We start from the raw sequence: 27,718 nt of genomic DNA, 5'->3' as shown, positions 1-27,718 counted from the left end.
TTTAGCTGATAAGACATCGCAGAGCTTCACTATTATTTGTAACTTATTCTTATACGGTTTTATTCCCATTAAAAAGCAATGCCACTGGATCTCAGCAACAGGGGGTATCTGTCTTTTCAATGTGACGTTGTTTGCATTTCTTTATTACAATTGACGTGCTCAGAATCCTTCTCTCAGAATGCAGGACACAGAGGAAAATGCAGAAATGAAACACAAATACAGGAAAATAGTCATCACTGATCTGAGTTCTGTCACATCAGTGCTGAATTTTGCATTTGAATAAAACCTGCAACCCAGAGTATGTATTAACAGAGAAATTTGCTGCCTTGACTTCCCAATAAGTTCTGTTATCCTCTAGCCCAGTCGGCACAGTACAATTTGGGCAGCTTCATTTTAGCAGAGCAGGAATATGTTAAAATGTGAACTTGTTGTATGTATCATATCAAAATTTCAGCATTAATTACTTTAATGTCAGTACGTGTAAGGGATTGTGGTGGAGTTACAGCCCAGCCAGAAGGCGGCTCGCTTGAGACAGTGTTTCAACACTTGTGGAAACTGGATGTTTTTTAAGGCTATCAGTACAAAATTCAAGCTGTGTTTTTTGGGACAGAAACAGGTATTTTCAGGCCAGACACACAGCTTTTCCCAACCCTAATGAAGTGTTTTTTCTGCCTAAACATAAGCAGACCATAAGCACAGCTTTGTCACTATATAAAACTGAAAATTTAACACAAAGAATTGTAACGTTTCAACATATTTGTGGTTGACAGAAATGTATTGCCAATATTTATTCTGATGATGGGTTGTTTCATTGAAACTGGCTCATTGGCTTCTTGGAGGGTGTCTCTCTTATCATATTATCTTTCATTTTAAGTCTATTATTATTTAATGTGTTCTGATGAGCATTTCCTAAAGTGCATGCTTTTGTGTACTGTCCAAACACAACACACATATAGTGAGGGAATGACTGTGTACACTTCTGTCGAGAGGTCAGATTTTACGCATGTTACAAATCCAGAGTGAAATTTTTAAAAGTGGGACAGCTGTCTGATGAAAGTCTCCTGGATCCTCACCCTCTGCCTCACCGATCGACTCATTCGTCTATTCATCTCTTAAACAACCTGCCCTTGGCTCCATGCTTTGATTTGTTGTTATTGTCAGAGCGGTGAGTATTCAGCGTGGCCAAATGGTCATTTTATCGAAGCATTTTAAATGGTTTCCATGAGAACAGCAGAGATGGTGATTGCGAGGATCGTGCCAGAAATGCAGAGTCATCCGTCGTGTTTAGCAGAAATGTGAAAACTTAACGGGATTTAATTCATTAATGTCAGGATGTGCTCATTTTGTCCGGAGTGTAAACTAATGACACTCTGAAAGTACTTTCTCCTTTGCTCTTTGGTTGGAAAACGTTGTGTGAATCTGAGCTGGGAAGTGTTTTGATGTCAGACATTAATTCATAACACCACCCTCCATCACTGAGCAGGTGGAATTTGAGCGGCTATGCGCTCACAAAGTGTTAGTTTCCTTCCTGACAGACCAAAGAATGGCTGAATCTCTTTGTGGTGGTAATGTGTTCTAATTATGATGGAGACGGCTAACTTTATTGCACACCATGAATGGCACCGAACATAAAATAGGATTTTCTTTGTTTTTTCGCGGAAGGATGAAGTGATTGCATTACAGCCTTTTGTGTCCCTGTCATTCCTCAAGCGTGGTGGCGTCTCCCTCATTGGTAAGCATTCTCCACACAGCCTCTGCTTTGTCATGCCAGAGGACGGACAAATTATATTAACGTCTTTGTTCTGCTCTTATGTTAACATATTCAGAATGACTGGGGCGTTATGGAATTGCAAGAACAGCACTCCTCCCCTCACCATACTCTGTGTGTTTCCTCAGCATTTCCCAATATATTTCTCCATCTGCAGAGACAAATGAAACCAAACGAGGTCTGCTCTGTTCTTGGTGCCAAATTAATTTCCAATGTGGACGGAACTCACACTGATCATGTGAATCATGATTGCCCAAAACAATCAAACCATGGTCGCAGGAATTCAGACTGAAGTGATGCTGTGCTGAAGATCATCATCATTATCATAACCTTGAAAGACCTTCACTGGCAGAGAGAAGACAGTCAGGAAGGCCTCGGAGTGATAGCTGGGCAGACAGCGCCCTCTGTTGATCAGCCTGGGGGGGGGGGGGGAAGGAACAGCACTAAAGCAGGTGGGGATGTTTTGGCACATTAAGGCTGCTGATCATTAAAGGGTTGTAACAGTCAAATTATAATGAAAAGCTGCTCTTTGAAAACTATTTATGCTTTACATGTATGTAGAAGGAGATAGAGAGAAAACCAATCAAATGAAACCATTACTGACTAAATGAAGATCCTGATGGGGTCAATTGTAGCCTCTTCTAGGACTCTTGTTAATCCCTGGACCGGATTTGGAGAATAACTGATCTCATGTGTATATTAAATATACATATATAATGATATAATAAATACCATGAATGCTCCTTATTGCTGTTAAATTCTTGTTATAATATTACTGAATGAAATTAGCACCTTACACCTGTCAAATACAGGGTATATGTTGGTAAGAATTTTAGATCAGGTTTGTGACATATAATTATAAGTAAGTAATTAATAGATAGTTTTTCTTAGGCTATGTTACTGAATATTTCTTTTAAAAAGCAATCTGCAGAGATGAGAGCATCAGTGACTCTGTGTTTACAACTCTTAAGCGTTCCATGTATATATAAGAAGTGGCAGCCATAGAAGTGAGTTAAATGAAATGGTCAGTGACCTGCAACACTGGCTGGTGAACTTGATTTCAGCCCAAGTTATACTGAATATTAAAAGAAACTCACTTCTCACTTAATATTCTTAATAATCTGGACTGTAATCAACATTTGACTGTCTAAACAAGCAAGGAAAAGGTTGGTGCACTTTGATTGGCAACATTGCTTTTACAGGTGTTGCCGTATATAACCACCTTGTGTTCATATATAATATATGATATGTAATATTTCTGTTTACTGTGATATTTTAACCTGCATTCATTTTCAGAGCCTTTTTGTATGTATTTCAAAATTATATAGCCTCTTTACACGTTGAGCGTTTTATTTTGAAGGTTCCTGACTCCTCCCACTACTTCCGTGTTTGCGTGCGCCCTGCGTGTCGGTTTCTTGCCCTTAATACAGACTCTTAAGTGTGTTGTTGCTTCTTTTTTGGGATAAATAATCATGTCTTTGGAGGTGGAATCCGCAGAGTAAGTAGTCTAGTTAATTACTGTTGAAGAAGAGCAGTTTGTGTAATACATTTCCGGCTAATAATTCCGTATTGTATTCCCTTTTCACTGGGGCCTACCGCATCCTGTGCTGCAAGCTGCTAGAGTTAGCGTGCTAAGCTAACAAGCTACCTTACAGAAACCCACTCCCATGGATATTAGCTTCTTTTAAAGCGAAGTGACCCAAGAGTAATTTCAGTCTTAAGTGTTTCGATGTCATATAGAGTATTATGTATGTATATCTACAGCCCTTCTCTATGGGATAAACACAATTGGAAACGGGAGTTAGAATAACTTAGCATTAGCTAACGTTACACTGCCAGTTGTCATAGATTGAGCTCTGATCGGGGGTGTTACATGTTCCAAACTAAGTTAGCAAAAGTCAACTGATTGTCACGTGTGTTGATAATGTGAGTGATCCAGTTTCATTCAACTATGGCCCCCTATTTCACACATTGCCGTTTGAATTGCTTCAGCAGGGTTTTCTTCCAGTGTTTGTGTATGTAGATAAATTAAGTGCTTTGTGTTTTCCACAGCGTGATCCGTCTGATTATGCAGTACCTAAAGGAGAATAACCTGCACCGGACTCTAGTCACCCTGCAGGAGGAGACCACCGTGTCTCTGAACACTGTGGACAGTATAGAGAGCTTCGTGGCAGACATAAACAGCGGCCACTGGGACACTGTCCTGCAAGCCATCCAGTCCCTCAAGCTGCCAGATAAGACTCTGATCGACCTTTATGAACAGGTGAGCTTTGGATAAATCGGTCTACAGCTTATCTGAAAATCAACTTACATTATGCTCATACTGGATTTTGATATCCTCCAGTATGCCCATTACATCTGTAAGATCTTTAAGGAGACATATCATTGCCTTATTTTATTTTTTCCCCTGTCTACCTTTTCTTCTACCTCATAAACTTAATTCAGCAGGTTTCTGTTTGTTTAATATATCAGCATCTTGTAGTGATGGAACCGACTTTGCTATGTAGCTGCTCATCTTTGGCTTTGTCTCTTCTTGGTGCCTGTGTAAAGTTGTTTGTGTTTGTCATGTCTATGCAGGGTTGCCTTATTTCACTTCTTCAACTGTATTCTGATACCTTAAAAAGTGTTTAGATAGAAAGTCCCAACATTTGTTTAGCTGTTTTCATTGCTCATGTCAACAGATCTCTTAATGTAAAAACCTTGTGGATCATGCGTTCCTCTAAATCTGATGTTCTGTGTTGCAGGTGGTGTTAGAGCTGATCGAGTTGAGAGAGTTGGGCGCAGCCCGTTCACTCCTCAGGCAGACCGACCCCATGATCATGCTGAAACAGACCCAGCCAGAGAGGTACATCCACCTGGAGAACCTGCTGGCTCGCTCTTACTTCGATCCCAGAGAGGTGAGTCCACACTAAGCTACTCATTCACAATCCTCACTAGAGCAACAAGATTGACGTGTAATACGTTACAGTCTGCATCTGCCTTCAAACCTCATATTGGTTAAATTCAAAATGTTGCATAAAGAGAGCACTTCAAAGATGCCATTTGTGTGGAGTTTCTGATATTTTTCTCTCTGTTGTTAAGGCGTACCCAGACGGCAGCAGTAAGGAGAAGCGGCGGGCAGCCATCGCCCAGGCCCTGGCAGGGGAGGTCAGCGTGGTGCCACCCTCTCGTCTCATGGCTCTTCTGGGACAGGTAAGTGATCTACTGACTCAGCATAAATTCACCAATGTGCATTCTAATCCTGACAGATGCTACATATTAGCATGGTCGTGTCTCTTGATTAATATTCTCGACACATACAAGTTATGTTGCCACCAAAGAAAAAGTGATAGTTATGTGTGCTCACTGTCTGTTTTTTCTCCTTCTTCAGTCTCTGAAGTGGCAACAGCATCAGGGACTTCTGCCTCCTGGTATGACCATCGATTTGTTCAGGGGTAAAGCTGCTGTTAAAGATGTGGAGGAAGAGCGTTTCCCCACCCAGCTCAGCAGACACATCAAGGTACCCACACTGTCCCACAGTGTTAAATGTTGTAATCAGTCATTATAAATTTACACCACCTAGAATTATCACAAATGTCATGACATGAATGTTTTAAATATTCTGATGTGACTTGTTTTTCTTCCCTGGACAGTTTGGACAGAAGTCTCATGTGGAGTGTTCCCGATTCTCCCCTGATGGTCAGTACCTGGTGACTGGCTCTGTGGACGGTTTCATCGAGGTCTGGAACTTCACCACGGGCAAAATCAGAAAGGTACATTATCTAAAGTACAATTCATGCAAACCAGATTTACAGCACTTGTTTCTAAATGGCTTCTGCTGACTTTAAGTAATTGTATGCATTGTGTACAACAGGATCTTAAGTACCAGGCTCAGGATAACTTCATGATGATGGACGATGCAGTGTTGTGTATGTGCTTCAGTCGAGACACAGAGATGTTGGCCACAGGAGCTCAGGATGGGAAGATCAAGGTAGACTTGACACATTAGTTCCATTTCTCTTATTGATGTTACTTCCATTGTTGCGGTAACAGTTGAATATAAGAAAAGAAAGGATCACTGGACAGGTCCGTTCTCTGGCACACAGGAAGTACAGTGCTTTCGCTCAACAAAACTTTTACCTACCAAATATCGGCATTTGTGGTGTTTAGAACTGCACTTAATAATAATCCTCACAATTGATTAATCTGCCAATTGTTTTCACCATTAATTGATATTGAGTCTACAATCAACTGCTCATCACAATTTTGTAGTGCCCAAAATAACGTCTTCAAATTTCTTCCTTTGTCCAATCAGCAGTCCAAAACACACAGATCCTTCATTTACTGTCATAAATAAATAAAGTCCTCACATGCAAATGTTTTAAATTTTTATTCTGAAATGATCAGTTCATTATCAAAATAGTCATTAGGCCATTCATTTTTGATATATCAACTAATCATTACAGCTCTAGTGTCATGTTGCAAAAACAAGTTAAAGTAAGCCTGTGTCAATGTTTATGTGTAGGTGTGGAAGATCCAGAGCGGTCAGTGTCTGAGGAGGTTTGAACGCGCTCACAGTAAAGGAGTAACATGCGTCAGTTTCTGCAAAGACAGCAGCCAACTCCTCAGTGCCTCCTTCGACCAGACGATCAGGTAAACTTATATCTGACCAAACACTCTCACCCTTCTTTTACTTCTTCCAAACTCCAAATACAACTAACAACATCATTATCTTAATTGACAGGGCATCTGTTCACTGAACGTTTGTTCTTGGATCATTTTGTTAACATGTATAAATTCTCCTTCTTTGCCTAAGAATCCATGGACTGAAGTCAGGTAAAACCCTTAAAGAATTCCGCGGTCACTCTTCCTTTGTGAACGAGGCCACCTTTACTCCAGACGGTCACCACATCATCAGTGCCTCCTCGGACGGTACAGTCAAGGTGTGTGAAGCAGCTGTTAGAATAAGATCTCTCACTCACCTGCGTTCAAGCTACACAGTGAATCTTTTACTGGCATTAATGTGGCTGTATGTATGCTTTGTATCTCTGGTGTCAGGTGTGGAACATGAAGACCACAGAGTGCAGCAGCACCTTCAAACCATTAGGCTCATCAGCTGGCACCGACATCACAGTCAACAACGTCATCCTGCTGCCCAAGAACCCGGAGCACTTTGTAGTGTGTAACCGCTCCAACACGGTGGTCATCATGAACATGCAGGGACAGGTCAGTTCAAATCATAGCCATTTTAAGCTCAAAATATTGTTTTTTTTTCCTCTTAAATTCAAAGTAGTAAACGTGGAATATTGTAGAATTTTTTTATTTTTTTTATGGTGTTCGTTTATGAAACTAACCCTGCCTATCTACCGGCCCTTTAACATACATGCTTTGTGTGTGTTTGAATGCACTTGTGACTCTCTCTGTGCAGATCGTGAGGAGTTTCAGCTCTGGTAAGAGGGAAGGCGGTGACTTTGTGTGCTGCACTCTGTCGCCCCGCGGCGAGTGGATCTACTGCGTGGGTGAAGACTTTGTGCTCTACTGCTTCAGCACCGTCACTGGCAAGCTGGAGAGAACGCTGACGGTACGTTATTGGACTCAGGAGCACAGATTAAAGTGTCCAAAAATATGATGGCACATTCCCTCCTCTGCTCATGCTACACAATGCTCTCACTGTTATGTATTTGTTTTAAGTCTTGACATTGATGTTGTATCTCTTTTATTTTACTTTTTTAAATAAGTCAATAAATAAGAATGGACAGAGAAGAATCTTACCTTTATGATCCCTGCTGTATTTTGCCAGTTTCTAGGAAGTCTGTGTAAGTCATATACGTTTTGGAATCTCTAAAGCAGTATACTGTATTATACTGCAGTATACTATTATACTAGTATTAAAAGTCTATGTGTGGACAATTTCTTTAAGTATGTAATTGTTCACAGTTCAGATTGTGCAAGGAGGCCATTTTAAGGATGATACCAGAATACTTACCAAACACTTTAGATTTAAATAACTGTGCAGTTATTACTAGAATTCTGCAACCACTGTATGAACACTTGTTTATGATCCCATTTGACTCAGGAGTGAGGAGCTAACACTGCCAGGGGCTCAATTCCTGCATAATTAGTCTATCTAGAGATTCACACTCTGATGTTGCTCTTCTTCATTTTGAGTCAAAATAATTACCCCAAGAACAATGTTCTTATGTGCTTTTTGCTTTGATGTCCAGAAATTATTTTTAGCATGATTTTATTGTGCCACTTTTCCCGTAGCTTGTAACTTAGTGGGTTTGATGATTTTAGGTTGGCATTGTACAAGATTGAAAAGCTATACTAGTGTCACAACATTGGTGTTTCTAACTTCGATGAAATACCTGAAAGAATATCGATTTTCAATTCCACCTTGAAAAATGTGTACTGAAACTTTTCAAATATTCAGAATTGACATGTTCAGTATGTATCAATAGTGGGGAGAAGCTCATTATTAGCAATCAAAATGATCTATATGGCTTCCTTAAACTGTTACTAGACAAGTTTTTTGCCTTATTGTTTCATTATGAAGTCTGCTCGATGTAATGACACCATCAGCATCTAGACTGGGAACCTTGAATCCTCACTTTCACTGTGCAACTTAGTCTGCCACCAGGCACTAAATCATGGAAAATCGAATGGCGACTGGTGATCCAGTCAGGCTGGCAGTCTTGCACCATTTCTATCTATTTTTGTTTTGGTTTTGTTTGCACTTGTGACAGCAGCATCAACAAAAATATCACTTGGAAATACTAGGAGGGGGATTGTCTGTTTCCACTTCCATTGTCAGTGGATTAAATGGTTCTTGCTCTTCCTCCCTTCAGGTCCACGAAAAGGATGTGATCGGCATCGCCCACCACCCCCATCAGAACCTCATCGGCACCTACAGTGAGGATGGTCTGCTGAAACTCTGGAAGCCTTGAGGTGTTGAACCGAACTGAGATTGGACGTTCTCACACAGCAGCTGCTCCCCTCACTCTGGACAGTGTTTTTTATATATTTTCTTTTTCTATCACTGGGGAATCCTTTCAGGTCACTGTGAACATGTTGATGATCTCCACACCACACCATACAATTTACATATTCACACATAGCTGAATATTGGAAACTAATAGCAGTTTGGGGTTTTGGAGTGTTTGCACAGAAGAGCCTTAATTTGTTTTTAAAAGAAATTGAGTTTGTCCACCAAAGAAAAGATTTAAAGCGTATTTTACACAGCCACGTCATTTACTTTTATATGATTTTGTTAGATTTTGTGTCATGTTAAGTGGTCAGTGTGATTTTGGAAAGAAACTCTTTAAATTGTAAATCCTACATAGTTATTTCTAATTCATTAACTGTCCATTCTGCACATCAAGACAGGTACTTCCACGTTCGTCAAGATTTTCTGAACAAAAGAAGTCGAAAATCTAGTTCATTCTAAATCCATTATATGAAAGTCACAGTTTAATAAGGTTCTTTTGTTCATCACCCGAGCTTTGCAGACATTCAGTAACTTAACTTCAGAGTGAGAGAAGGGGGGGTTGTCAGAGTTTGGGGGGGGGGGGGAGGAGTGTAGATACTAGACTCTGTCCTTGTTTTGAAAATTACACTTTTTTGTAAATATATTTTTTATTTGCATGTTTTTTTTTTCCAAGAAGACCTGGTTGAATAGTGTGTTGTTTTTTTCTTCTTTTTAAATTCCAACAAGACTTGAACAGCATCTTATGGCATATTATTTTATATGCATGTATTTGTATTTGATCTGTCAACTAAGAGAACCAAATAATACATTAGGTCTACTGATTACGTCTTGTTACGTCTAAGTTTTCCTGCATTGAGTTCATACGTTTTGAACTTTTCAGATGTACACATTTCAAATTAATGTAGGTCTGTCTGTGCCATTAAAGCTGTTTAACCAGAATAGTGAAGTGAGCATTTTTGTGTTTAACTTTTGTGTTGGGGAACCAGAATATGAACACAATTGAATATGAAAAAATTTTTTTTAGACTCTGTCAGTAAACAGGGACACCAGATGTCAGTATACAACTGTTACTACACAGCTTTGTATTTGGACATCAGGCTTTTAAAAACATCTGGATAACGTAATTTCCATCCATGCATGCTGCCTCTGTGTAATAGAAGGATGAAGAGTTGACTGAGCTTGATCCCTGAACAAACTCTGATGTGATGGTTGTGAGTACAGCGGCTCTGCAGAGAGGAGCGTCAAGTCAGCCACAAAGACAGATAGCAGGGGTTTGAGCACGTCTTCAAAATAAAAGCTTGCTTTTGTCACTGAAAATAGCTGTATGACTTGCACAACTATCAGCCTCAAATATTGTTTCTGAATTGTTCTCCATGGAGGTAATCAATCATACTTTTTACTAAGACTACAATCAATAGACAGTTTCAATATTAATTAATCTACCTATATTCTCATGTATTTTTTTTTTGGGCTGTAAAATACTGGAAAATAGAGAAAACAATCTCATTAAAGAATGAAGTCTTTAAATTCCTTGGTTTATCCAACCATCCATCTTAAACATACGCACACATATATATATATATATATATATATATATATATATATATATATACTGATTTGGTTTAATTTATAATTAATTAATACAGGAAATATTCACATTTAAGAAGCTGGAACTCAGAAGATGTGGGGCATTTTGATTAAAAAATAATTTAAAAAATCAAAATCAAAACATTTAGCCCAGTAATTCATTTTCTGGAGGTCAACTCATTGTCAACTCAACCTTTTTCCTCACTACAACACAGCTTTTATTTTCTCAACCTGTGATGGGAAGTTGTTTCCACATTGTCGGTAGTGTGACAGAGTTGCAGAGCGGCAGGTCAGGGAGGTTGAACTAGTGTTTAGTGTTAGAGGAACTTCTTCTGGTTGCAGCTGCTATGGCAGGAGTTCTATACTTCAACCTGCTTTTATTCCTGCATTGGGGATCATTTATGCTCATTGCAGCCATGCCTGATGATGACTGGACCACTGTGAAATCAGATGCAGCTTTTACTACAACCAAGAGCCTTTTTTCTGTAGGGAAAACCAACACAACGGAGGCTCCCACCACAGCATTCACAGCCAAGTCAACAACTAAACCTCCAGAAACAAGCACAACTACTGAAGCTCTGACCAAAGACCCTAAAGCAGCAGAGAGAACAGAGACAAGAAAAGTAACAGAAGAAGAAGAAGAAGGTCCTTTAGAATTAGGTGAGTTGGAAACAATACATTTCTGTGAAACTTTGCATTGTGTCTTTGGTTATGTGTTCGGTACATATAATAATGAGTCGATGATGATCAAATAATCTCTATAACATTCTTACAATACTTATAATCATGTTTATAATCATCATATGCTGATTATATTGTAGCCTTGTGAAGTTGTTATATGATTTCTACTTCTTTAGAATGAAATGTAACATGCATTTCTTTTTTTTTTTTTTTTTTTTTTACATTTTTTACATCCTCATCAGTTTTACATGTGTCTCATTGCCTTTTCCAGACACAGCCTTGCTGTTAAAGTTAACAGTTAACGTGGACAGTGTTGTGTATCTGTGCAAACACTCAGAAGCTCCCTCAAAACACAGTTACCAGAGGTTCATTTTGTGGAGTAAATGTGCAGTTGAGTTTGCATCCTGAGGAGATAGATAGATAGATAGACAGACAGACAGACAGACAGACAGACAGACAGACAGACAGACAGACAGATAGATAGATAGATAGATAGATAGATAGATAGATAGATAGATAGATAGATAACCTGCAAACTCTGGTGGTGTTGTGGGATCAAGAAATGCCCCTCAGTATGTCAAAAGATTAAAAAGTCCAATACCCATTGATTAAGGAGCTGCCATTGAAAGGGAATCCAGTTAGGGGACCCTTAAAGCCTGATAGATTTTCATTGTGCAGAGAGCTGTGTTAGTCTTTGCATATGTGCGGTCAGGGAGTCAGTGTCCAAGGGTTGGGGGAGGATGTTTCACATTCTAGCCTGTGTGCACTGAGATATTTAAGCTGTGTGTTTTCTGCTGATGAAAACCAGATGGGCTGCATGATGCCTCATACCAAAAAAATGAAGAACAAGACTCCTCACACTCCTCAAAACTCTTCCTGAAGCTGTGGCTGTAGCCAAACGGCTACAATGTAAATAGATGTAAAGCTCAATGAATCCAGTCTCAGGTTTTTAAAGCCAGTTTGTGCTGCTAGCTGTAGCCTTCCATGGTATTCTCTGTCAGTGGCGGTAAAGATGGCTGCCTTCTCTCAAATACAGTATAACCAAACAAGGTGGCACTTAGCTTGTGCTAAAATTGCAAAGTATTTAAATAAAAGAAACTGGAAAATGTAACACCATAGCCTTTGTGCTTTGATCACCATCTAATTCCATTATATCAGAGAGAAAGCAGACATCTTTACAGCCAATATCTCCAAAAGCTGACACCAGAACAACCTAGATGGATAAATAGTAGTACAGATGAGAGGAAAAATATGTAATGCATTGCATTTGATTTTGGGGTGAACTGTCCCTTTAATATGTTAACGCTATCATGCAAATTGTAAAACTAAGCTAACCAGCTGCTGTCTTAAGAGTGTTATAAATCATGTAATGTGACTCTCTGCAAGAGAGTGAATGAGTTTATCTCCCGAGATGTTGATGAATTATTTTACCTTAAAGTTAAGTTTAATGTGAGGGTGAATGAAAGGGTTCTTCCAGGTGTTTCTGTTTACATCATGTTCTATGAGGTAGGCATATTGCCTACTATGCTGTAAATGGTTTGCAATTTTGTAGAGAGAAGGACCACCAGGAGCGTTAAGGTAGCAAAGAAGAAGCCCAGAACAATCCAGAAGAATCGCAAACTCATCGCCAAGAAGCCCAAGGTTGTTAAGAAAGCCAAAGCTCAAGTCAAACAAAGAGTGAGCCCGTCAGTGGCCATGGAGACAGTTCCACGTATGTATAGGGGTCAGCCCTGGTGTATGCAGTATGTCACTCAGACAAGGGTCAGATATTAGTGGCAAATAGTTTGAAGTGCTTTCAGTGCTTAGCTGTTGGGTTTACCGTTTCAGCACAATCAGAGTGGCTTCGAGTAGTTTTTTGATACTTACTACACTGCTTTTGGTTGAGACAAACCCACCCCGGAAAGCATCAAATACAACTATTTGCTAACTTAACACTAGATTCAGACCCACATCTGATTCTTGTGGGCCCCATACTGGGGCAGCACATACTGCATACCTAAACTTGTATATTTTGAGTAAAATTAATCCAATCTGCTGCTTCAAATCACAAGCTTCACTACAGCCTTAAAGAGTCATTACACTCTGTTTGGTGTGCGCGTCTGTGCTTCTGCCTCCAGAGACCTGCAATTAGTCTCCCAGCTGCTTTGTGTGCATGCTTTCTCAAATATGTGTATGTATACATATTTGTGCTGGACCAGAAATTGAGTCGACCGAGGCTGTGTGTGTACACAGTGTCTGTACATCTACTGTGTGTATGTACAGCAGAGGCAAGCCGAGAGATTAGCTTGCGGAGGTCAGCTAGAAATAAATGCTGAGTACACAACTTGTCACATCATGCCAAATCAGAGCTGACGCTCATTAAAATCCACTCAGGCCTGTCAGACACTGCTTGAGTTAGTTTTCCTTTGAGTGATACAATATGTGCAGAGGTTTGGTGGCCACAGTTCAGCCTCTTTAAGAACAGTACCAGCAACACGCGTACGGGACCTTCGCTGTCATGTGGTAAATACTGTGATGTTGTTGCAGTTTGGTTAGGTTTAGGCAAAGAACACAGTTTGGATTAACAAAAGTGTAATAGTTGAGTAACTTGTTTACAAAACTCATGTTAAGTTACATACTGGACGTGAGTTAAATTAAATCGACATTGACTTTTGCTGGTCTCTGGGTGTGTATTAATCCACCCTAATTTCCTCCCCACAAAGACATTCTTGCTCTTTATACTGCGTCACCTGACTACCTCCTTTGCTCCTGCCTTAATAACTACAGCCACTAGAGGCTGCCATTTCACAATCGACGTCAATATCGATCATAAGAAGTGGCTCGCACAGACCACCAATAGGGCTGTTTATCTGGTGAGGATGGCCTGGAATAGGAATCATAAGGCTTTATGAGTTTATGGGGGCTCATGTCTAGAGACCCAGGGAGACTGTGTCTTTGATGACTCATCTCAGGGCTCCATCAGTTAAGAAGGTTAAAGGAAATTAAAAAGGTTTTGGGGTCTAAGCATACCTTACTGCTGTAGGTGAGTCATGGTCTTCGTTCCTTTATAAAAACATTATTTAGAGGAAAAGACAAGATCCTCAGCTTTCAGGCTGGGAAGAATCAGAAGACTGACCGTTCTTCTCCCCACTAAACCACATTTTTCTTTTTTTATTGTTCAGGACCACCAAGTGCTTCAAGGTTTTGCACCCATGATTTATTTGCTCTCACAGAGGACTCTATTTATCCAGATAATCAGCTGGGTTGTGGGCCGCTTTAATGTGAAATAAATGTATTTCTTTTTTTGCGTGGTTGTCAGTTTGCCAAGTCTCTCTGGCTCAGCTTCAGTTGTTTTCGTAAGTTTGGTGGTTTGGCAGGAATCCACTGGTCAACAGCAACAAAGAGACATTAGTTTTAAGAGCTGAGCAACATTTTGTGTCACAAGCAGCTCAGCAGATATCCAGCTGGACTACAAGGCAGAAGGGGGATATGGTCTTTAAAGGGAATGCCACCTACATTTAGCATCCACTTACCCTGCCTCTGTACCTCCGCCTTAGACTTTTTAGCAGCCAGTAAAGCTTCCCGACAGGAAGAGGCAGTTTGAACCGAATTGAACCCTCCAGACAATGTGAGTCTGTCTGAGGTGTTAATACAGCAGCAGAGGAGTCCGGACAGGTTTGAAGAAGTTCTGCTTTCTCTGTTTTCGCTCACACTTTAATTTCTCCGTCAGTTTGTTTCTTCAGCTCAATTTGGAAATTCTATCAGTGTTAATTAAGTAGAGGTCACAATATTTCAATATGAAACATATGAACAAGTATTTAAACTTGAATTCAGTCATCGTGTGATACCCCTTCAGCTGACGGAAAGTCAGGGAAAGTTGAAGTAGATGGGGACTTGTTTTAAAATGTAAAAAAAAAAATCTACTGAAAAAAGAATGGCTCCATAGAGTCCAGTCCAGGGAATCGAAAACTCTGGATCATTATTTACACCCTTTTATAAACCGAAATCTTCACTGTAGCTGCTAAGCTAAAAGCTCCAGCACGCACTACATCTGAAGTGGCTGCATGGGTGTAAATAATGTCTTTTCAAATTGACGTGGATCTCAAGGCATCAGCACAAATGGATTTTGCGCAATCTTTCGTTCCTATTTCAGTTGCTTTTGACATTTTAAATTAGTCCCCATTTACTGGTTGCTAAGGAGAATCCTGCAGCACTCTTCTGCTGTGAAGCTCCAGAAATGTTCTGTGGACTACGAAAGGTGAGGTGAGTAGATAATGACTGAGTTTTCATTTTTGGGTTGTTTTGTTGTATAAACTTAAAACATAATATAATCTCTAATTTGATGTTGTTGATGATGGTTGTTGAGAACACGGCTCTCTCAAATCTCCCATAGGTGTTCAGTTGGGTTGAGATTTGGTCTCTTAGATGGCCACTGCATATGATTTATAATGTCCATGCTCTTCACACATTTAATAAATCCTGGCATTTGAGAGAAATCTTTCAGTGTTATATAATGTATGTGCATTATATACAATCCGAATGTCTTCTTTCCTCTCTCCTGAGTGATTTGATTTCAATCATGCATACGTATGTCAATATATATGCATATGTGAGTTTGTGTGTTTGTATAACTGCTGTATATGTTGTGTACACACCTGCATACACTGTGTTACTACAGTTGACCAAAGAGCAAGTGAGTAGAGATGCTGGTGTCATGAGTATTTATTAGTTCCCAAACTAAGCTGGACTTTGAAAGTTAATTTGATGATATAATAAGTGGATAATGCAACACAGACACACAAATTTATATTTCAAATTCTACTTATATTTGAGAAAGGGGCTGAATCAGGAACAGAGGTGACACAGAATTACACATGAAATGATTCAAGCAGGATTTTATTCAGCAAAATTCACTCTGCAATTCAAGACACACATAAATGGATATCGTGTACCTTGACTTTTTTAACTTGACTTCTCCATACTGTAGTGTTGACTCTGGTGAATTACACACTCAACTGGCTAGTCTCTCAACATTGTCTGTGTAAAAAACGTATCCAGAGTTTTTCCTCTGGAATTCTAGTGTCTTCCTACTTTGCTCCTCTGCCCTCTAATGTCATGTTGAAAATGGTGAAAAAATCCCTTTTGACTATTTCAGAATGTCCTCCGCTGGGTCTGGAGTCACTGAAGGTCAAAGACGCTCAGCTGAGAGCATCATCATATAAGCGCAGAGGACTGGGCCCACACCGAGGCCGACTCAACATCCAGGTAACAAGCAAACCAAAGACATAACCATTACGTGTTACGTACAGAGCAGCAATAACCGTGTTTGTTTCTTTTCCGTTTCCTGTGTGTTTTACAGTCTGGTTTAGAAGATGGTGATGTCTACGATGGAGCCTGGTGTGCTCAGTACAGAGACAAGAATCAGTGGCTGGAGGTCGACGCCCAGCGACTGACTCGCTTCACTGGGGTCATCCTGCAGGGTCGCAACTCCATCTGGAGGTCAGTGGTAAAGAATAAAGTAAATATATCGTCTGGGAAATGTGGTTTTGTAGAGATGAATGAAAATACGTGTTTCAGTCCACTTCTTTGTGGTGATATTCCTCCTAAAATCTGTTTTTTTTAATGTAAATACTTTTCATCTGATGTGGCTACTCACAACTTCAAATTAAAGTTAATAAAATTCAACGCTGTATCTTTATCGTTCTCTAATTACACAAATTTAGATGTTTGTCCTGCACTATTTGGGTAAATTTTCATGATGCATTAATACCAGCTATCCCAAACTCAGGTTGAAAAAATCTAATTAATAGAAAAATATATAAATGTATAATCAATTTCTTTTATGATGGGGTTCATTTTTTGGACTCTCTTGCAAGGTTCTTCTGTTTTCTACATCTGATATGAACTAAATGTTTCCTGTTCACACAGCTGGGACGTGGTGCACACCTACAAGGTGCAGTTCAGCAACGACTCGCTGGTGTGGAAGCCTTGTATGAACGGGACTGAAGAGGCTGTGAGTGAACATTAAACATTCAAACTGAACTCCTTGCTCTGTACTCCTTTGCACATGTTACCAAGCTCGTCTGATGTTTAAACCATTAACCTTGTGGTCAGAGAGTCCTTCATTTGTCTCTTAAGGCTTTTGTTTTCATGGTGGTAACAGCTAGTGGGTGAATTTGCATTCGATGATTATTCCTCTCTCATTTTCTTCAAACAAAGTGTTGAATGAGATGTATCCTAAGAAATGTAGGCTAAGACAGTGTAATTGGAACGCTCGACTGAAATGGACTAAAAGCCATGAAAACAGGCAAGAAATCTGAAGGGCGAAAATAATCAAATATAACACAAAGCTTAGGCTCCTGCTGCCTGGTGATTAGTTCAGTAGTCACAATTTACTCTACTACACAGCTCTGGCTATACAATGTTAACACAAGTCTATAAACTATAGTCAGTATCAATCTATAGCTTTTAATGTTGTAGCTCAACCTTGGCTGAGAGATCAGATAATCATTGTCTTCTTTTAAAATAAGGAGCATCCATCTGGTCTGTGTGGTTGAGTCCATTACAGGGTTATATTTCCGAGGTGCGCCTCAGATTCTCATATGTGGAAATATTCAGTATTTTATTTCATTTCACGTTTAATATTTAGTTGTGTTTTTTTTTTTTTTTTTTCTTTGTACATAAAAGGCAGTTTGAACATGTTACCTTGCAACATGTGCTAGTCACAATGAATGTTTGGGTCATTTTGTAAACAAAAACAAATGACTTGAATGAATGAACTGAATGGAAAAAAAAGAGATGAAGCACTTCTGAAAATATGTAAGTTGCCTAGATTTTTAAAGAATAAAGTAGCCGGTAACACTTAATTTTAAGCAGTTATGGGTTAATTTCCCATACATTTTGAGTTAATTAGTATGGTAACTTGGGGGCAATTCCAAAAAAGTTTTAAATATGTTGATTAGTAATTACCACCTACTTACTATGAAATCTTTGGACCTGTAAGATAAAATGTAATTGAGTTGGTATAACAAGATCTCAGATCTGCAAACTAGTTAAAAATGTTGCTGTTCTGTTGAAACTCAGAGAAAAAAAATGCTGGTTTCAAACTCATCGACTTTCTCTCTTCTATTTTTCATCTAATAGGCTTTCATTTTTTTTCTTAAAACCTTAAATATGATAATATGTGAGTACTCACTAACTATAAATGAATGAACAATTACATAACAAGCAAGTAAAAAAAAAATGCCACATAATTGATAGAAAATTAAATGTTCCATAAAACGTCACAGAGAGGGGTTATAATATTTTAAATGATGAAATATGAACACATCCTGTACTGTATTTCAAAGTTATTCCTTCATGTTTAAATTCTTGCAGCAGACACATAATGGAAGCTCTCTGGAAGAAAAGAACCAAAGGAAAAGTCATTACAGTGTAATTTACCCATAAACTGTTACCACCATTCCAACAGAGGCCTGTACAGGAAAGTTTTGTGATCGGTGTGTATTGGAAGACATGACGGGACAATCTAACAGTAAGCAAATTTCTTCTTTGTGTTAGGAAGGAGAAAGTGCTGTTTTTTGTTTTCTCCATTTCCTCGGTCACCGGGCTGTGTGATCTGGTTAGGTTTTTGCCAAGACAGGTCTGGAAACACGGCAGCATTGGTCAGGTTGGTTTAGCCAAGTGGTTTGGAAGGCATGTGTGCCACAGCCACAGCTGACAACCAAGTGTCAGTCATGCAAAGAAGTCTTTCCACAGGGCACCAGACTGGGTTAAATGTTCCACAGAGAGAAATTAGTAAAACAGACATTGTTTTATGAGTCAATTTTTAGGTCTTGAGCTGTCTTGAGTGTTTAGAGACAACAAAAAGTGTGCATCAGATGACCACTGTAGACAGAAATAGATCATGGCATGATCATAATTTGCAATGATAGTAAAGTAACTGTTGAGGCCAGTGTTTAACCTCACAGCTAGATCCTAAATCTGTCTTTTGTGGAGCCAATGATCAAATATTGAGTAGTTTTTTTTATGAATGAATGTTTGTTTACAGTGCAGTCGACAGTGGAGTCGGGCAGGTGAGATTAGGCAGGTTAAAAAGAGAGATGACATCATGACAAAGAGCCCTGCCTGGATTTAAGCAGTGTGATTTCATGTTTTTTCAGATTTCTTGTATTCAAGGATCACTTTGCGATGTTTATAAAAATGTAATGACATACCAACAAAATGTCCTCTTCAGGATTTGTGTACACGGACACGCTGAGTGTCAGGAATAATGACAATTTGTACCCATGTACACAAATCCTGTAGATTAAATTTCACAAACTGCTGTGATCTCGGGGTCGTGTCTTGTGCTGCAGGTATTCGAAGGAAACCAGGACTGCAGAGACGCCCGTCCTCGCCCTTTTCAACACTTCCACGGTGGCCCGTTACATTCGAATCAACCCGCAGACCTGGTACGAGAACGGAACGCAGGGTGACATCTGCCTGAGAGCTGAGGTGTTGGGCTGTACACTCCCAGGTACAGGAGGCCAGCTACTTAGAACAATGTTTTTATGTTGATTTAATTGCTTTACTTTCACACTATGTTTGGTCACTGTAATACACACCTCTCCTATTTTACAGATCCGAATAATATCTACGCTTGGCAGACCGAGGCGACTGGGTCCAGAGACAAACTGGACTTCAGGCACCACAACTACAAGGAGATGAGAAAGGTAAGACACATCTGTATGTGCTGCCTGTAACCATCCTGATGATTTTCTTCAGTCAACTCAATGAGATTTAAGAATACCAGCTGAACATTTTTAATGTAAATGTAAATGCCTATAAATAAAACTCCAGTCCAGTGTTGACAAATCCAACACTTTCTGGTTTTTGCAGTGAGTGTAGCAAGCTCCCACACTGTGTGTGTGTGTGTGTGTGTGTGTGTGTGTGTGGTCTGGTCTCAGCCTGACCTAAAAACAAACACAGTGGGAGCTTTCACTCCCTCATGGCAGCGTCCTCACTGAGCTGCCACTACCAGCGGTCTGTTTGGAGACACCGTGTTGAATCTGATGGTCAGAAAACAGCCCACAGAAACAGAGACCCGCATTCCACGTGCCACCTCCGATAATTTGGATTCATCACTGTCCCCTTTAGTTACTTTTCTTTAAGTGGCATGTGATACAAATCTCGAAATGCCTTCAAGTAATGCTTCAATAATGACACGCACTTTAAAAAGTTTTTTTTTCAGTTTTCAAAGTGTTCCTGCCTCATGTTCTTATCAGGACTAAAATCCTCCATGTTTACTTCTGGGGAGTTTTAATTTCTCCATGCACTTAACACAAGATACTGTACATCTGTGTCAGGTTGTCTGAAATCAGAAAGTCCTGCAAATGGGGAAATTTGTGCGACACAGCAGCCAAAGGACACATAAAAATGTAAGAAGAAGAGCCAGAGCAGAAATAGAAATAGATTTGCATATACATAATATGTACAAACAGTGTAATTATAAACAGTGTGGGCAGTATATTGTTATTGCAAGACAGATCAAGCAGGAGCATTTAAGCATTTACAGCCTCTTGTGCTGAAAATGAGTATTACAAAAACAAACGCTTACGAAAATGATCCTGACAAAAAAAAACATGCATGGAAAAAAATTCTGCCGATTTTTTTCTCAGATGGAAAAGAAGGATTTTCTTCTCTGTTTTCCGTCAGTTATCAAACAAAGCAGAGAAAACAGTTCAAATCAGAGAAGAACGACGTTTTGGCTCACCATAAAGAAAAAAGAAAATCCTCACTTGCTCCTCAGGGCTTCCGTAGAGAAGAAACAGTTCAATAATTTAGGGTGTCCCCGCTTTGTGTCATGCATACAGAAAGTCATAACTTGTTATGATTCTGAAGCATCTTCACACTGGCAAAAGAGGTAAAAAAAAAAAAAATGTAATGGCAGAGAATTTTTTTTGCCTCTCACAAACTCCATTCTCAGTACGCCTTTTTTTTTTTGTGCCTTAGGCAGTTACCAGTAGATGGCGCTCACAATCTGACATCTCTAATAAACTGTGTTGACGTTTCCCAGCTGATGAAGTCGGTGAACGAGGCGTGTCCTGACATCACCCGCATCTACAGCATCGGGAAGAGCTACGCAGGCCTGAAGCTCTACGTCATGGAGATCTCGGACAACCCTGGAAAACACGAACTGGGTGAGACACGCCGGAGACGCATGCGACGAGCAAACGTTGGAAAGGAAAAATCTTCAATTCCAAGGTGGATCGTGGTTTATCTGTAAATGTGGAAGATTCAGCTGGTAAAGTTTCATCGTTTTCATCCACCACAAGTTAAAATCTCGAAGAAACCTCAAAGGAATTCTTCTCGAACCAAAACTGCAGTCTCCCACGTAATGTACAGCTGCCATAGCGCTTCATCTCCAGTCAGAGGAATCATTTGATCTAATGACGGACAGATGCTTTGTGATCAGTTATCTACGAGGTCTGAGGGGACTTGCACAGTTGCTGCCACTGTGTTCCTCCAAACCTGCAGACAGCCCAGCACTGTGTGAACATTAACTGATACAGACCAGCGTCCCTCTGCGTTTGCCTCGAGGTGTACAAATGTTTTCCTTGGCCTCCTTCGCTCTGCCCACATGGCAGCAGAACGGAGAGGTTTTCCCGCCGAAAACACACGGCAGAGAAAACAGCACCAGAGAGAGAGAGACGATCACATCTGTTCACTCAGTCTTTCAAATCTGTATTCAGTTGTCGAATGTGATCTTCCCACAGGGGCAAAAGAATTCTACCAGAGGATGTTTTAGCTTGTTTCAATGCAGTTAAGGTTTCAAATGATGATTTATGTGTACTTTTCTACCTGCACAGGGTTTCCGCGGGGTCTTAAAAAGTCTAAAATTTGACTATCTCAATTTTGGACTTCAATACGTCGATATTTCGCATATAGTTAGGTCTTAAATATGTACGTTCATTTACCGCTTCCGTTGTCGCCTTTTTTTGGTTGTTTGTTTTTGTTTTGTCGAAATGTCCTGATGAGCTTCACAGTCCGCTCTGTGTGTTGTACTTCTATCTGAAGCATCCAGGAACGTAACTGGCATTTTGCCAACAGCCCGGTCAGAATTTATCGGGTTACAACCATGGGAAAGTGTAAATTTAAGTGTTGTCTTGAACAACCAGAATTCAGGGTCATCCAGTTCTGCTCGACCTGAGCTCTGCGCCGCCTCTGCCTTCTCGCAGTCAAGCGCGTTCAAACAATCTTCGGCTCAACTCCAACGTTGAAAGTGGACATCTGTCTACGACTAGACATCAGTCAAACCAAAGCGCGCACACACACACACACACGCACACACACACAGGTAAAAATTAAACTAAAACTACTGAATCACTTGTTAAACTAATTAATACTAAACTGAAATAAAAACAAACTGAAAAACTAAATTGAAATAAAAACTAATGAAAATTTAAAAACTATACTAACCCTGACACACACTCACTCATTTACTTTTCTTGCTTCGTGTAGGTCTTATAAAGTCTTACATTTGACTTGTTCAACCCTGCAGGACCCCTGCTGCAGAGGAACACATGATCCTTCAACATCACCACAACTGCTTTTGTCAGGACCTTGTGTCTACTACTGTGTGATGGTAGCCAATACAAAGGAAAATATCAGTTTCTCCCCCCGTTCAGTCTGCGCCATGATTTTTCATCCTTCCCATACTCTGTTATTTTCCAGCGACCAGTGTTAGTTTGGTGCCATCTTTTGCTCCATGCGTTGGAACAATCTTATGTGATGAGTTTCTCAGTATTTTTTGCCATCTCACTGGTTACAGTTGGAACCTGCACACTGTGGTCAGACTCCTTCCTCCTCCCCAAATTCCCTTTTTTCACAGTTATATAACTTGCGTGAATGTCGTTCTCTTTATGCTTCTTCGTGTTTTGTTTGACTGTAACTTTCGTGTTACTATTGATGCTGCTGTCTTGGCCGGACCATTGACATTTTTATGTATCTCAATGTGTCTGATTAGAGATTAGATAAATAAAATAAGTAACATAGAAGAATCGTTAGAGAAAATACTGCTGTTCGCTGCTCGGGATAATAACAGTGGCCTTTCAACTGTAAAAAGCAAAGCCAGACAGCATGTATAGCTGCTTTCCTTCTTAACGTCACTGAGTACTTTATTTTACCTGACATTTAGTCCTTTCTAGCATCAAACCCTCAACTAACAAGGAGCGAGGGAGACATTAATCATTTGATAATTGTGGGGATTTTGCAGTGGGATGCTTGTTTTGCACCAAAAGAAAACAAAAAATCGCCACAAAAAAAGTCACCTCGACACTCCATGAATGTGTGCTTCCCCTCTGACAGGGCCGACCTTAATATGTGTGCATATGTAGCCTACAATTCCCAGAACAAACACACTATCAATCTGAACGTGTCCCGGTTCAGTTGAGAAGATGGCAGTGGTTTATTCCAACACATGGGTCAAAAGGTTAAGGTTTGCCACTCGAAGCAAACATCAGCCAAAGTGTGAATAATTTGTGCCGTTTGCTGCTTGATTTTGTTGGCTCAAACCAGAACACCGATTCAAGGGCTTCAGTCGTGTTTCCAGCTCCAGTTATTGAGGCAAACTCAAAGTTAATCAAGAAAAATATCATTCCTGCTCACTAAAGCCCAGGCTGATAATCTGACTTAATTACAATTTTGTTTTCATTTCATTTATTTGAATTTCCAAAGTAAGGGCAGCGATTCAGAGCTCCTGACCCGGCTTCAAAGCGTCCTTGAATATTAAACAAAGATGTGCTGTTTTCAGCCTGCAAACCACTGACAGACTCAAAACCTCTAAATAAATATGCATTTTCTGACTGTATGTAACTTGTCGATTGAAACTGTGTCATTGTTTTTGCACACATGCCGATGGTTGTATGCAATAAAATCCAGATAGCGTGTGTGAAACGTATGTGAGTGTTCGGTGTTAGAAGGAGACTGAGCTGAAGCTTCTCCTCAGAAACAGTTGTGAGGAGGATGTGAGATTTCAGAGTCGCCTGTCAGTGCAGTGTATGCAGACCAAACAGGAAACAGGGCCAGGTCTTTCAACAAGGTCAGTGAAGGAGGTGGATCTGTACAGGGGGTGTTTGAAAAGCCCAGATGCTGTAGATAGTAGGAGTAAGCCGCTGCTTCTTCAAAAAGTTATCTGACTTTCCTGTTGGTGTCTTGCGCTGTCCTGTTTTGAATCTTAAGACGGCCTCTCTCTGTATTTACTCGTGTTTGCTCTGGGTAGCATTATTAAGACAGAATCAGTGCTCTTGACTCCCTTCCTGTGTCTGTGTTTTGGCGCCCCCCGCAGGAGAGCCAGAGTTCCGATACGTTGCAGGGATGCATGGGAACGAGGTGCTGGGTCGAGAGCTCCTGCTCAATCTGATGCAGTTCATGTGCCAGGAGTACAAGCGTGGGGACCAGCGCATCGTCCGCCTGGTCAAAGAGACTCGCATCCACCTCCTGCCGTCCATGAACCCTGACGGATACGAGATGGCTTTTAAAAAGGTGCCTGGAAGAGCATTTGTTCCCAGACTGTGCGATGGCTCCATGACATAACAGCAAACACTCTATCGGGCTTTCTTCTCATCCGCAGGGTTCAGAGTTGTCAGGCTGGGCTCTGGGTCGCTACAGCCACGAATGGATCGACATGAACCACAATTTCGCGGACCTCAACTCAGGGATGTGGACCGCCATCGAGCTGGAGACAGACCAGTCCAAACTCATCAACCACTACTTCCCCATCCCTGAGCAGTACACCTCGGAGGAGGCCTTTGTAAGTTTTGTGTAGACATATCACACGCACTTTGGAAAGAGGTGTTCGTAATCAGAACCAAATCTTCATCCCTCCGCTTCTCATGTATTTAACAATTGTTCTCTTGTGATGAAAACAGCAGCTAAATGTCTGTAACTTCACAATGTAAATGTAGAAAGTGTGTAGGCTATAAGCTGAGTTGAGCTGATCCTCTGACCCTACTCTTTTTAAATTAAATCTCCAACTCTAACTCTAGGTGGCATCAGAGACCCGAGCTGTCATCAACTGGATGCAGAACATCCCATTTGTTCTCAGCGCTAACCTCCACGGTGGAGAGCTGGTGGTCACCTACCCGTACGACATGACCCGGGACTGGGCTCCTCGCGAGCACACACCCACTCCTGATGAGAGCTTCTTCCGCTGGTTGGCCACAGCATACGCCAGCACCAATCGGGTGAATGCCGCTCCTACTGTCACTGCCGGCTCTCCTTTCTAAATCCACCTCCAGACTGTGACTGATTGAGAGACTGGATGAACTCAACATGTTATTGTATGTTATTTAACCAGGTGATGTCCAACCCAGACCGGCGGCCCTGCCACAACAAAGACTTCCTCAGGTACAACAACATCATCAATGGAGCCGACTGGCACAACGTACCAGGAAGTAAGAAAGAGTGTGTTTTTAAGAGGAAAATTAACGAATCTATATTTTTCAAACTTTATATCACACACAACATTATTTTTTCTTCTGAAAAGCCTTACACACAAAAAAAAAAATAGTTTTTCGACTTGAAAAAGAAATTCTCCAGTTCTCTGTTTTTCTCCTGGAAAAATAAGGTTTCCAAATGTTTTCACAACACTCGTCTGATCAAACTCTCCTGCCAGAACAGTTTTTTTTTTTTACACTCAGTTTCGCTCTTCTTCTGAACAAAATTCACTTCAGTTTCACATGACAATTTTTTTTCTCCTGGATTTTATTTTTTTGACTTTTGGTGTCACATACAATGTTTTTAAAAAAATCTGGATATTTTTCCACACATGCCATTTTATTTACTAATTTTCATATATATGAAAATTCTCTTGAGAAAAATGTCCATATATTTTCACAAATCTTATGTGCCCTAACAAAAAAAGTTCACACATAACGTTTTTTTTCACCTGAAAATATTTTTTTAATGTCAGGTCAGACCTGACATTTAAAAATGTTTTTCAGAACACTAAAAAAATACAATTCTAAACTTGGTGTCAAATGGAAACAAAATATTCTCGTGATTTTTTTTTGTTCACATTTTCACAACAGGCACAAAAATGTGCCTCGCTACAAAAAAAATATTTTTTCTACTCAGCTTCACACAAGATAAAAATAATTCTTCTGAAAAAACAAAATTCACCTAGGAAAAAAAGTAGTTTTTTTCACTCCAACAACAAAAAAAAAAAATCAGGATAATTGTTTTTTCTCCCCACGTTTTCTTAACACTTCAAAATTGAGCCTAATCCTAATCTTAATCCCTGTTATTCCCACTGTTAGTGTTGGTCCAGTGCAATGCATCAAAGAAACTAAACTGAAAGTATTGAATAAACTTTGTGTGTTTTTCTTTCCTTGCAGGTATGAATGATTTCAGCTACCTGCACACCAACTGTTTCGAGGTGACGGTGGAGTTGTCCTGCGATAAATTTCCTCACGCCAGTGAGCTTCCCATCGAGTGGGAGAACAACAAAGAATCTCTGCTGATTTACATGGAGCAGGTCAGGCTGCTTTGGCTAAATTCTCATATCTCTATTTTCAATGCTATATTTTCCATGCTTCTTCTATTCTTCCTATAATTTCAAATTTAACTTACCTTAAAAGTGAGAATATTTCTTATACGTTACTTTTTACAGTACATTGTTGTTTTATATCTACAGCACCAGTAAAACTCTTAATGTCTCTTGTTTTCTTTAGGTCCACAGAGGAATTAAGGGTGTGGTTCGTGACAAAGACACAGAGGCTGGTATAGCAGACGCCATCATTAAAGTTGATGACATTGATCATCATATTAGATCAGGTGCAGTCTCACAGCCATTGATATCAGCATTTACTCACTTTACACTACATATGATTACTTATATCACTGTGTTTATATATTACTGTCATTTTCTCTGGAACAAAAATGTATTTATTATCCCATCTTCAGTTGCTGACGGCGACTACTGGCGGCTGCTGAATCCCGGTGAGTACAAGGTGACAGTCAGCGCAGAAGGCTACCTCCCCTCCTCCCGCACCTGCCAGGTCATGTACGACCACTACCCAACAATATGTGACTTCCGCCTCACCAAGGTGCCCAAACAGAGGCTAAAGGACATTTTGGCGAAGGGAGGTAAGCTCCCTAAGGACCTGCAGCTGCGGCTGAGACAGCTCCGCCTGCGTAAGCTCCGAGTCACCACCAAGGCCATGAACCAGAGGCGTGCTGCTGCTGCTACTGCCAAACAGGCCAAGAGGGTGTGATGATGAGAAATATGAGAACAAAGCAGGACTTGGTTCTGTTCACTCTGGGTTCAGAGACTCCCATCTTCACTGGATTCATAGAACTTAAAGAGCTGTTGTTATGGAGGATAAGGCAGCTGGGCACCATGTTGTTCTACACCTGAGAAATGAACAGGCTCACCTTCTGCTGTGGAGCAGCAGAGCCACTGAGGGAACAGTTGGATTTTTATGGACGCATTTATGGTTGATTGTAACAGACAGTTTAGATATCTTTACCATGTTTCTTTTGATGTTTCAGGTTGAATTGTTTTGTTTTCAGCAAGTTAAATTGCCACAACACAATAAAGTAAACTATTGACAACAACGTCTTCATTTATACATGAAAAATAAATGTTTATACCCGGTGAAGCCATTAGAGAAGGTAAGCTGAGTGAGAATCATGTTGACTGGAGCAAAACGTGTTCTAAATGATTTCCTCAGAGGTTGGATATCTGGACTGTT

The 27,718-nt window shown here is 40.2% G+C and overlaps 2 protein-coding genes across 2 annotated transcripts; both read left to right on the top strand.

Moving 5' to 3' along the window:
- The first annotated feature begins 3,135 nt into the window (after positions 1-3,135).
- smu1a (SMU1 DNA replication regulator and spliceosomal factor a) lies at positions 3,136-9,674 on the top strand. Its single transcript, XM_030397303.1, has 12 exons — positions 3,136-3,266; positions 3,821-4,031; positions 4,513-4,665; positions 4,850-4,960; positions 5,139-5,267; positions 5,401-5,520; positions 5,622-5,738; positions 6,273-6,400; positions 6,564-6,690; positions 6,806-6,973; positions 7,176-7,328; positions 8,596-9,674. Exons 1-12 carry the CDS (start codon positions 3,241-3,243, stop codon positions 8,692-8,694), a joined length of 1,542 nt encoding a protein of 513 aa, XP_030253163.1. The 5' UTR covers positions 3,136-3,240; the 3' UTR covers positions 8,695-9,674.
- Positions 9,675-10,610: 936 nt separating this feature from the next.
- LOC115569086 (probable carboxypeptidase X1) lies at positions 10,611-27,581 on the top strand. The gene is given in 16 exon segments (XM_030397002.1): positions 10,611-10,982; positions 12,556-12,714; positions 16,138-16,247; positions 16,342-16,481; positions 16,911-16,995; positions 19,340-19,360; positions 19,362-19,500; positions 19,605-19,696; positions 21,040-21,163; positions 24,310-24,506; positions 24,595-24,774; positions 25,010-25,207; positions 25,321-25,417; positions 26,360-26,499; positions 26,696-26,798; positions 26,928-27,581. Coding segments are annotated over 16 exon segments (2,409 nt in total). The 5' UTR covers positions 10,611-10,669; the 3' UTR covers positions 27,239-27,581.
- The last annotated feature ends 137 nt before the right edge of the window (positions 27,582-27,718 follow it).

The sequence above is a fragment of the Sparus aurata genome, chromosome 18, assembly GCF_900880675.1.
Source record: "Sparus aurata chromosome 18, fSpaAur1.1, whole genome shotgun sequence".
NCBI classification, from domain to species: domain Eukaryota; kingdom Metazoa; phylum Chordata; class Actinopteri; order Spariformes; family Sparidae; genus Sparus; species Sparus aurata.
Note: the sequence above shows the minus strand (reverse complement) of the source record. Positions and strands in the feature narration are given on the sequence as shown.

Coding starts and splice junctions, on each gene's coding strand:
- smu1a (XM_030397303.1), top strand. CDS start 3,241: ATGTCTTTGGAGGTGGAATCCGCAGA. Junction 5,521..5,621: donor CCACGGGCAAAATCAGAAAG/GTACATTATCTA, acceptor TGTGTACAACAG/GATCTTAAGTACCAGGCTCA. Junction 5,739..6,272: donor CTCAGGATGGGAAGATCAAG/GTAGACTTGACA, acceptor GTTTATGTGTAG/GTGTGGAAGATCCAGAGCGG.